This window comes from Erythrolamprus reginae, chromosome 12 (assembly GCF_031021105.1).
Source record: "Erythrolamprus reginae isolate rEryReg1 chromosome 12, rEryReg1.hap1, whole genome shotgun sequence".
In the NCBI taxonomy this organism is placed as follows: Eukaryota; Metazoa; Chordata; class Lepidosauria; order Squamata; family Dipsadidae; genus Erythrolamprus; species Erythrolamprus reginae.
The window spans coordinates 34,289,768-34,300,104 of NC_091961.1; the positions used below are offsets into that span (position 1 = coordinate 34,289,768).

The 10,337-nt window shown below is 59.0% G+C and overlaps 1 protein-coding gene across 2 annotated transcripts; it reads left to right on the forward strand.

Moving 5' to 3' along the window:
• The first annotated feature begins 169 nt into the window (after positions 1-169).
• On the forward strand, positions 170-10,284 carry HYOU1 (hypoxia up-regulated 1). 2 transcript variants are annotated; one of them, XM_070765729.1, is made up of 24 exons: positions 170-386; positions 475-568; positions 657-735; positions 976-1,130; positions 1,395-1,471; positions 2,048-2,229; positions 2,647-2,762; positions 3,196-3,379; positions 3,503-3,637; positions 3,847-3,929; positions 4,148-4,280; positions 4,380-4,567; positions 4,723-4,861; positions 5,198-5,258; positions 5,359-5,441; positions 5,652-5,822; positions 5,977-6,182; positions 6,266-6,353; positions 6,530-6,652; positions 7,094-7,227; positions 7,551-7,635; positions 7,867-8,086; positions 8,263-8,346; positions 9,294-10,284. In XM_070765729.1, exons 1-24 carry the CDS (start codon positions 302-304, stop codon positions 9,350-9,352), a joined length of 2,964 nt encoding a protein of 987 aa, XP_070621830.1. In that variant the 5' UTR covers positions 170-301; the 3' UTR covers positions 9,353-10,284. The 2 variants fall into 2 exon arrangements, with proteins under 2 accessions (XP_070621830.1, XP_070621829.1); XM_070765728.1 differs by having other exon boundaries at positions 189-386; positions 8,260-8,346.
• Positions 10,285-10,337: the final 53 nt, after the last annotated feature.

The following is a 10,337-nucleotide window of genomic DNA, read 5'->3' on the forward strand; positions in this document are numbered from 1 at the left end:
AGGCCCGCCGCGGGGGCTCTTGGGGACTGAAGTTCGCCGCCTCCACGCCCCCGGATGTTTCCCCCGGCGGGGGCGGGCTCCGGGAAAGCGCGGCGCCGGGAACGTGGACCAATGGTGTCGCGCGGCGTGTGGCCGCTCCAATGAGAGCCCGCCGCGTCTGCCTGGAGGCGCGTCGCTTCCGCCACGGAAGGAGCAGCCCGGCGGAGGGAGACACGCCGCGCCGGCCGCCGACCTCGCACAGGACGCTCCTCGCCGCCCGCCGCCGCCAGCACAGGAAGCCCGGCCGCCGCGCCCCGTCCCGATGGCTCCCGCGTCCCGAAGGCCCCGCCTGCCGCTCCTGGGCCGCCTGGTTCTGGCCCTGCTGGCCTGCCTGCCGCCGCTCTCCGGTGAGGGGCCGTCGAGGGGAGGGGAAGGGAGGGGCCCCCGGCTGAGCCCCCGGGAGGCTGAAGGGCAGCGGGCTCCTTTGTGCTGCAGGGTCCCTGGCGGTGATGTCGGTGGACCTGGGCAGCGAGTCGCTCAAGGTGGCGCTGGTGAAGCCCGGGGTTCCCATGGAGATCGTCCTGAACAAGTGAGCGACGCCCCCCCCCCCGACCCCCTCCCTCCCGACCCCCCTTCTGGCCCGGGGAGACTGACGGGCCTTGCTCCCTCCCCTGCAGGGAGTCCCGCAGGAAAACCCCGCTGGCCGTGGCCCTGAAGGAGACGGAGCGGCTCTTTGGCGACAGCGCAGTGGGAATGGTGAGCCCCCCCGGAACCCCCCCTCCCACACGCACGGCCTGACTCCTCTCCTGCCTCTGCTGTGCTTATCCCCCCCCCCCCCAAGCTCCAACCATTGAGCAGCTCCCAGGTCCTCTTCCATTCAGACTTCCTGCCAAATGCAGAAAGAGGCTGGGTAAATCTTGAAATGGCTCCATTTGAGCTTTATAAAAAGCATTACTGCCGCCGAGCATTGTCTGTTGTGGCACTTTTATTTTACAGGCTATTAAAACTCCAAAGGTCACATTCCGCTATTTCCAAGACCTTCTGGGCAAACGTTTTGACAACCCCCAAGTAGCCCTGTACCAGTCGTGGTTTCCAGAGCATCACCTGGAGAAAGATGCCAGAAGGGAGACGGTCATCTTTAAACTCTCAGAGTGAGTGTCCACAAACAGCGTCTCTCACACTGCTCAGGCACAGTGACCAAGTTGGCCCAGAAAGTCTTGCACCTCCTGGAAATGAGTCCTGCATTTAATTTTATTTTATTTCCTTCTGGGCATTGGTCATGTGTCCCAGGTTCTTGTTAGAATAACTATCGTTATCCAAGGAATGGGATTTGAATGATTTACAGGTGTTACATGGGTAGAAACATATTTCTGCAAGCATCTTTAAAGGGACTTGATTTTTCTTATTCTTTGCAGAAAGTTGCAATATTCTCCGGAAGAGATGCTGGGTATGGTCCTGAATTATTCTCGTGCACTGGCTGAGGAATTTGCAGGTTGGAATTGCTTTTATTTACACATTGAAGCATGAGAATTTGCTTTTGGGAATGGATGTGGGTAAAAGGCTGGGGAAGTGATTCTCTGGGGGCGGTAATTTTTTTTCTATTAGTCCCATCTAGCAGTACGGAGCAATGAGATTAGTTAGGATGCGATAATAGTTTGTTTAACAGGCTTTCGTCCCTGAAATGTTAGCAAGAGGAGACAAGCATTTTCAGGAATAATTGCATCCCTTTGCAACGTTCAGGCTTTTAGTAATGGGGATGGTCCTTGCTTTGCTAATTTTTGGTTCTTCTGGAAGACACTTGCAGGGCGCAGTCGGTTTTATTATTATTTTAACTTTATGGCAAGCTTTTGACAGCTTATCAAAAATGCTGCAAGCATTGCATAATTTTAGATCTTTGTTTAATTGTTGTTGATAATTGAGTTGTTTTTAGCAATAATGTTGTGTTAGCTGGCTGGTATGTTGCTGAAATAAAATGAGATGATCCGTTTTGAAAGTTAGAAAGTAAATGACGAGAGGTCAAAGGGCATGTGCACTGTGAGCTAACCGGCTGCTTTCCCTGCTCCGTCAGAGCAACCCGTCAAAGATGCCGTCATCACCATCCCGGCATACTTCAACCAAGCAGAGAGGAGGGCCGTTCTGCATGCGGCCAAAATGGCCGATCTCAAAGTGCTGCAGCTCATCAACGATAACACTGCTGTGGCGTTGAACTACGGCGTTTTCCGGAGGAAAGACATCAATGCCACGGCTCAGGTGGGTTGGGCCAGGGAGACTGTTGGGTTGGGGGCCAACGCAGGGAGACGAGCCTCTTGGCCAGTTCCAAGATGAAGCTCTTGTTTATGGGCTTATGTGCCCTCAGGACAGTGCTGACTCAGCAACCGCAGGAGGGGGTTTTGTTCTTTCAGGTCCTTCAGGCCTTCTGTCAGTTCACCCATGGTCACCAAATAAGTCCGCCCCACTTTGCTGCTTTTGGGGCAGCCTGCTCCTTTTTGTACCCTGAAGGGGCCACAGCCTCCATGATCTTGTAAAGGAAACAAGACTGCAAGGACCGAGCAAAATAGAAACACCCCACATAAAATGGCAGTTCAGGAACAGACACCTGTAGAGGCTTCTGGGTCCCCTCCACAGCACTGACAGGTGTGGTGTCCATGAGGTGCTTTCTTTTTTCAGAACATCATGTTCTACGACATGGGGGCAGGCAGCACCATCTGCACCATCGTCACCTACCAGACTCTGAAGACCAAGGACTCAGGGGTCCAACCTCAGCTGCAGATCAGGGGCGTTGGGTAAGGGTTCCTGTCAGAAGTCTGAGCTCTCGTTTTCTGGCAAATCAGAAGGAAAGACTGTCCAGTCTGGAGGACAGGAGGGAAAGGGGGGACAGGATCAAAACATTTCAATAGGTCAAAGGGTTCAATAAGGTTCAGGAGGGAAGTGTTTTTTCATAGGAAAGTGAACCTGAGAACAAGGGGACACAACCTGAAGTGAGTTGGGGGAAAGATCAGAAGCAAACAGTCACTGAATTGAAACATGCCTGGGATAAACATAAATCCATCCTAAGATAAAATACACGAAATAGTATAAGGGCCGTCAATCTTCCATGTGTCTGTGGAAGAGGCGTGCAAGTGAGTTTGAGGGGAGAGAACAGGGGGTCAGAGGAGGGGGCCAGAGACTTACTGACGAGTAGGACAACGTCTCCCGCCCTCGGCTCTTTTTGCTCAGCTTTGACCGGACGCTGGGGGGGCTGCAGATGGAGCTGCGCCTTCGTGACCACCTGGCCAAGCTCTTCAACGAGCAGCATCCGGGCAAGGACGTCCGGCAGAACCTCCGTGCCATGGCCAAGCTGCTGAAGGAAGCCAACCGGGTGAAGACGGTGTTGAGTGCCAACGCGGACCACATGGCTCAGGCGAGTGGCAGCCGGAGCCGGGCATGAGGGGCCGAGGCGGGGATGGCTTTGAGGGGGAGGGGAGCCTCCCACTGCCACCGTTCTTCCGCTGGAGGTGCTCAGGGTCTCTTCTCTCCTTTCCAGATTGAGGGTCTGTTGGATGACATCGATTTCAAAGCCAAAGTTTACCGGCAGGAGTTTGAGACTCTCTGTTCTGACTTGTTCGAGCGGGTGGCAGGACCCGTCCGGCAGGCCCTCAGCAGCGCCGAGATGAGCCTGGTGGGTGCAGGAGCCGTGGGGGGTGGGCGGGGGGTTTATTGGCTGATGGAACAGAGCAGGACTGCACAGCAGCTGCTCCTGTGATTTGGAAAACCATTGCTTTGTTGCTCTGAGTTTGCACCACCCTTGGTTAGAAATACATCATTAAGAGTGGACTCTCCCAGAATGCCACCAGTGAGGCTGAGCCAGTCCCTTCCTCCCACTCTCAGGATGAAATTGACCAGGTGATCCTTGTTGGAGGGGCCACCCGGGTGCCGAAGGTGCAGGAATTCCTGTTGCAAGCGGTCGGCAAGTAAGGTTGCTTCCTTGGCCCCCTCCCCATTGCCGGCCAGCTCAGTGCCTGGGGGAATTGGGACTTGCAGGAAGGGAGACCGAGGCCGGCTGAGCCAGGACCCCCACCACCCTCTCCTCTGAAGTGGGGCACCTCTAGCAGTGGAGTTGGGGGGGGGGAGGAGACACGGGTCCCCCACGGCTGGTGGAGCAGAAGGGGCTCCTCTCCACCTTCTCCAGGGAAGAGCTGGGCAAGAACATCAATGCCGACGAGGCGGCTGCCATGGGGGCCGTCTACCAGGCAGCTGCTCTGAGCAAGGCCTTCAAGGTGAAGCCCTTCGCGGTGCGCGACGCAGCCATGTACCCCATCCAGGTAAGCGGGGGTGGGGGAGGAAGGCAAGCGAGGAAGGGCCGGCCACTGGGGAAGGGACCTCTCCACACGCACACACGCACACGCCCTTCCCTCCCACAGGTGGAGTTCACTCGGGAAGTCGAAGAGGCGGACGAGTCCCGGAGCCTGAAGCACAACCGGCGCATCCTCTTCCAGCGCATGGCCCCCTACCCTCAGCGCAAGGTCATCACCTTCAACCGCTACACGGATGACTTCGAGTTCCAGGTCAACTATGCCGACATGGGCTTCCTGAGCAAGAGAGACCTGCGGTGAGGGCCTTGGCTTGAGGGCTGGTGGGCCTCCCCCTGGGCTCCCTTGGGGTCCTGCAGGTGGCAGTCGCCCAGCGCCTTGGGGGCAGAGCTGGAGGGCAGCTGCAGGACGGAGAGGGGCCTCTCTGCTCACCCCTCCCCACCCCTTGCTGCAGAGCGTTTGGGTCCCTGAACCTGACGAGGGTGAAGCTGCGGGGCGTGGGGGAGAGCTTCAAGAAGCACCCGGATTACGAGTCCAAAGGCATCAAGGCCCACTTCAACATGGACGAGAGCGGCGTGCTGAGTCTTGACCAGGTGAGTCCGAGCTGCCCCCTGCAGGCCACCCGGGTTAGGTCTCCTTCTGTTGGGATCTACTGTGTGTGTTTCTTCAGCAGTCATGATGGGGGGGGAGGGGGGGGGCGTTTGAAAGGCCAAGGGCATCAGGTTGCCTCCAGCCCAAATTTCTCCTACCACCCTGTGGACGTGGCTTATGCATTTTTTTTCAACATCTTTCTCTGCAAATTGGGGGCTCTGGAGCAGAGCTCCATTTTTGCTACCCCACTGCCTCCCCCTCCCCCCCCCCCAATCCGGGCAGCAGCCCCCCCTGCCTCCAGCCACCACGAGAGGTGAATGCCTCCTGCTCCCTTCCAGGTGGAGTCCGTGTTTGAGACGGTGGTGGAGGAGAAGCCAGAGGAGGAATCCACTCTGACCAGTAAGACCACCGCTGCCCTTGATGGCGGGGGGACAGGGGGGGCACGGCCGGAGCTCGAGCCCTTCTGAGGCAGCTTCCTTCTTCTCCTTCTTCCGGGCAGAACTTGGGAACACCATCTCCAGCCTCTTCGGGGGGGGCAGCCCTGGGCCAGAAGCCCTTGAGAACGTGACGGAGGCTGTTCACGTGAGTCAGGGCTGCAGCCTAACGTGGGGTATTTTTGGGGGGGGGGATTCTGCGTAGCCTGGATTTTGGGGGGGTCTCTGTGGTGCAAGTGGGACTTTCAGGAAGCCGGTCTTGTTTGGCCCTGGGCGGTGTGTGCCCCCCCCCCCCTTGGCTGAGCTGCCTGGCTTTGCAGAAGGGTCCTCAGGGCCCCTCGTGGCTTTCCGCCCCCAGGAGGAGGAAGAGGCCCAAGCAGAGTTTGGCAGTGACCGCCAGAAGGACCAGGCTGGGCCTGCTAGCGAGGAGGGTCAGAAGCAGCCACCCAGGTCTCAGGAGGAACCTGCCGGAGAGGCTTCAGCCCCTGAAGGCCAGCGGGAGGAGGCTGGAGGAAAGGGGCCATCCAAGGTGAGGCCTTTTCTGGCAGGTGGGGGAGAGAGGGGGACGCTTTTAGGTGGTGAGCGAGCATCATGTCAGCCCTCCTGGCTTTGTTCGGGTCGCACAGCCTGGGGGGCAAAGGGAAGAGTGAGCGGCTGGAACCCTTGGCCTTGCCCCCCTCTAGGAAGCCCCGGAGCAGGCAGAGGCGGCCAAGGGGGAGGAGCCCCCCGCGAAAGGCCCCACCCAGAAGGCAGCCGTGGGGGGGGCGGAGGAGGAGGAGGAGGAGAGGAAGGCCAAGAAGCAGCGGCTGGTGGAGGAGATTGCGGTGGAGCTGGACGTCCACGACGTGCTGGAGCCGTTGCCGGAGGAGCTGCAGAGCTCCAGCCTGAAGTAGGTGGGGGGGAGGGGGGCTCCTTGCCTTGGGGGAAACGGGCGGTCTGGCCCTTCGCCCTTCTCACCTCTGCCCACCTCAGGCTGCAAGAGCTGACCGAAAGGGACCTGGAGAAGCAGGAGAGGGAGAAGTCGGCCAACAGCCTGGAGGCCTTCATTTTTGAGACCCAGGTACGCCCCCCCCCCCAAGCCTGACTGACCTCTCCTTGGACGCTGTCCAGAGGGGCCTTGGCCAGCCAGGAGGAAAGGGGGGCCGCTGCTTAGCTGAGAGAGCCCCCCCCCTGCCCCCCTCCGGGGGCCCTCCCAGGTGGTTCCTCAGGAAAGCGAGCCCTTCCCCTGCTTTTCAGGACAAGCTCTACCAGGAGGAGTACCAGGTGGTGGCCACTGAAGAAGAAAGGGAGGAAATAGCCAGGAAGCTGAGAGAAGCTTCCAGCTGGATGGAAGACCAGGGCTACACGGCCCCCACCAAGGTTAGGGGCCCCCAGGGGCAGGAAGATGCAGCCGCATGAGGCAGCGCCCAGCTTCTCCCGTTACTGGGTGTGTTGGGGGGGTTGGGGGGGTCAGTTGGGAAGGGAGGTCCCAGCAGCTCCTCCCAATGGGAGCTGATGGGGTGGGGGGTGCTTGGGGTGCCCTTGCCCAGCTTCTGGGGAGATCGCTCGGCACAGAGCGGCTCATAGGTCCAGCGCTTCCCTCGGCTGCCACCAAAGGCCTTCTGCGGGGGTGGGGGGGGCACTGTTATCGGCCCGCGTCTTGCCGGCTCTCTTGGCATTCACACACCGTGGGGCTTGCTCGCCCCCCTCCGCTCCAAGGGCTGGGTTAGCTTCCGCGTGGGTCCCGCCGCCTTGTCTGGGGGGCTGCTGCCCTGCCAGAGACCCCCCCGGGCTCCATGTCCGCCCCCTTGCGATTTCCAGGAGCTGAAGGAGAAGCTGTCTGAGCTGAGGCGGCTGTGCCGGGGCCTCTTCTTCCGGGTGGAGGAGAGGAGGAAGTGGCCGGAGCGCCTGGCTGACCTGGAGAGCCTGCTCAACCACTCCAGCATTTTCCTCAGGTAGGGAGGGGGGCGGGCAGGGCCCCAGGAGAACCTGCAAGTGCTGCAGCCGGGATTGGGCCTGGCGGCTTTTTGCCCCTTGCGAAGCGTTTCGTGACCTGTGGGGCGAGTTCCTGGCTCTGCGAGTGGGGGCTCCTGGGACAGAGTTCAAATGGTGGGGGGCCGGATTGCCAACTGAAACAGAGCTGCCCTTTTAATAGCAGAAACAGGCAATGTGCTCCTCTTAAGTCCAGCCTCCCCCCCTGTTGGTGCCGTTGAGGAGGGGGGCTGCCCCCTACGCCGGAGGCACCTGCGCCCGAGTTTTACTTTCCTTCTCCTTTCAGGGGGGCCCGGATGATCCCGGAGCCTGACCAGTTGTTCACGGAGGTCGAGCTGAGCACGTTGGAGAGAGCGATCAACGAGACGGAGGTGAGCGCAGCCCTGCCGAGTTCGGGAGCCCCACTTCCTCCCCCAAAGCCCAGGTGGCCTCTGCTCCTGTCTCCGAGCCCCCAAGGTCACCGGGCTCCTCGGGTGGCCCTGCTGGACTCTTCTGCCATCGGCCTTTGCTGCCCAAAGTGGTCGAAGGCAGCCCCACTGTCCCTCGGGAGGAACAGCCGGCGGTCATTGGCCGGGAGACGAGTGCCGGTTGCCTTCCCCCAGGTGTGGAAGAACGAGACGGTGGCCGAGCAGAGCAAGCTGCCTCCCACCGTCCGGCCCGTCCTGCTTTCCAAGGACATTGAGATGAGGATCGCGGGCTTGGACCGGGAGGTGCAGTACCTCCTCAATAAGGCCAAGTTCACCAAGCCCAGGAAGAGGGAGAACGCCACGGGGGCGCCGGAGAACGGCAAGGCCCCCCCTCCCAAGCAGGAGGCCCCGGAAGGTGAGCAGGCCCTCTGGCCGGTGTGCCCCGCCTCCAGATCCCTGGACTGGGGCCAGAGCCACCTTCGGAAGGTCCCCCTGGTGCCCTTGGCTGGGCTGCACGTGGAGGGAGGGGGCAGCCTCCGCTGCAGAGGGGCTTCGTCTCTCCACAACTGTGGTTTTTTCTGCCAAAAGCAGATCAGCCGGAAGATGTCCGCCCAGCCAAAGAGCCTCCCACGGAGGAGGAGACACCACTGGAGGATGAGTTGGACCCAGACGGAGGTAAGGGAACCCCGCTGGAGGGGGGGGGGGGGCTTTCCTTGGGCCGCACTGGAGTCCGTGCACCGGATTCCCACACCCACCCAGAGCCACAAGCGCTGTAGCACAGCAGTGGGATTTGCCTGCATAGGCTCCTCACTCACTGACCGCGTTTATTGGCTGTTGCAAATGTCCCTGGAGATCTGCCCATCAGTGTTCCCTCTAATTTCGGGGGGGGGGGGGGGAGTATAGTGTCTGAGCGGCAGTCCCTTTGGGACTGGGCGGCACAGAAATAATAAACAAACAAACAAACAAAAAACCCACCCTGTTTTGCCTCAGAGAATTTCAAAACAAAATACTGTCCTGTGTGTCTATAAGAGTGAGCTCATAACAGGGCAACTCTATCAATATCAAAATGCCACTTAAATAGTTGAGCTAGTTTCAAACTAGATTTTGATTTTCTTTCTCTCTTCCTTACTCCCATTCTTTTTCTTTCTCTTTTCCTTCCTCTCTTTTTTCTATCTGTTTCTCTCTCTTCCTCTCTCACTCCTTCCCTCTCGGCTTCTGGGCAGGTTTGGAAAACTCTGAGTTGAGGATGATTTTTAAGTAAGCGATTGCTCACTGCTCAGCTTAGAGGGAACTATGCTGCCTATTGCATCGCACCCCTGGGCCACAGCAACCTTTCTCGGTGGGGAAGCCAGCAGGGAAGGCTCTGGTCAGTTTTCCCAGCCTCCTTATGCTTTCACTGACCCACAGGGGCTCCATGCAGCGTTAGCTGAGCCCTGCTTCCCATTTCCTCCCTGCAGCCACCCACCCCCCCAAGCTCCTGCCTCTTCCCATCTCATGGCCCACTTGTCTTGGAGTTAGGAGAAGCCCTGGTCACTGCAGCCACGCTGCCCAGCAGGATGTCTCTGAGATCGTTTCCTGAGCTTTGCACCTGAACTGTGTGTGTGTTTCTGTCTTTATTGCAGGCCCACAAAGAGAGAAGACTGAAGAAACAAAAGAGAGCAGAAGCAATGATGAGTTGTAACACTTATAACTCATGTGTGCATCATCGTCAACATCTATTTATTTACAGTTCATTCTACTGTTTTTATGATGGACGTGGTTAGCGGAACATGGCACAAACTGATGACAAAATAGAATTGTACTTTCCCCCCGTTTTGTTTGGGGATTTTGTTCTTGCTCCTTCGGACGTTTTGTCCTTTCAGCTCCTTGGAAACGTTTGCAGCCTCTGGCCCAGCTTTTTCCTGGGGTCAGCATTTTTCAGCCATGGATTAAACCCACTGGATTTCTCTAGGACCCCCCAGCACAGCGCACCTGCTCTGGGCTCTGCTTTTGATGCCGAAAGCAGGGCCTGCAGCGGCTCAGCTTGCCCCGGAAACCTGGCCGGCCTGCGCTCTGTCCCGCAGCTCCGTGTAGTACACGTAAATGGGCAGGCAATGCGGTCGGAGAGCAGCCTTCCGTCTCCCCTGTTGTGCCTGCGGAGGTAATATAAGGCGGGGGATGGCCAGGGGAAGGCCCTCAGCAGCACATCCGGGGGCCCTTCTCTTGCATCCTTCCGTAGACACCTCCGGGGGCCTCCACGCAACGCGCACAGCTGCTGCTGCCCTGAAATCTCAGGATGCTGCGGGGGGGGCGGGCGGTCAGTCGGTCATTCTCTGCTCCTCAAGGTCCTGCCCGGGTCTGATGTCTGGTAACCACTGTAACAACGCTGGGCGTGTTTTATCCCTGCGGTGGGGGAACAGGGAGCGGCCCACCCAGGCCAGGGGCTGCTGGGTGGGGCCACGTTTGCTTGGGCAGCTGCTCTTGCGGGTTTTGGGCTCTTGTGCTCCGAGGGTGGAAGAAGACCAGGGCCCCGCTTCCCCCTCCACCTCCCTCCCTCCCTCCTGGAATCTCCTTCGCAGGAACCGCCTGTATCTGTCAGGCCCAGAGCCCTCACACTAAATCAGTTCAGACGTTGATGTGCCCAGTGTTTTCTCTTATTGCGGGGGAAGGGGGGCAGGGGTCCCGCC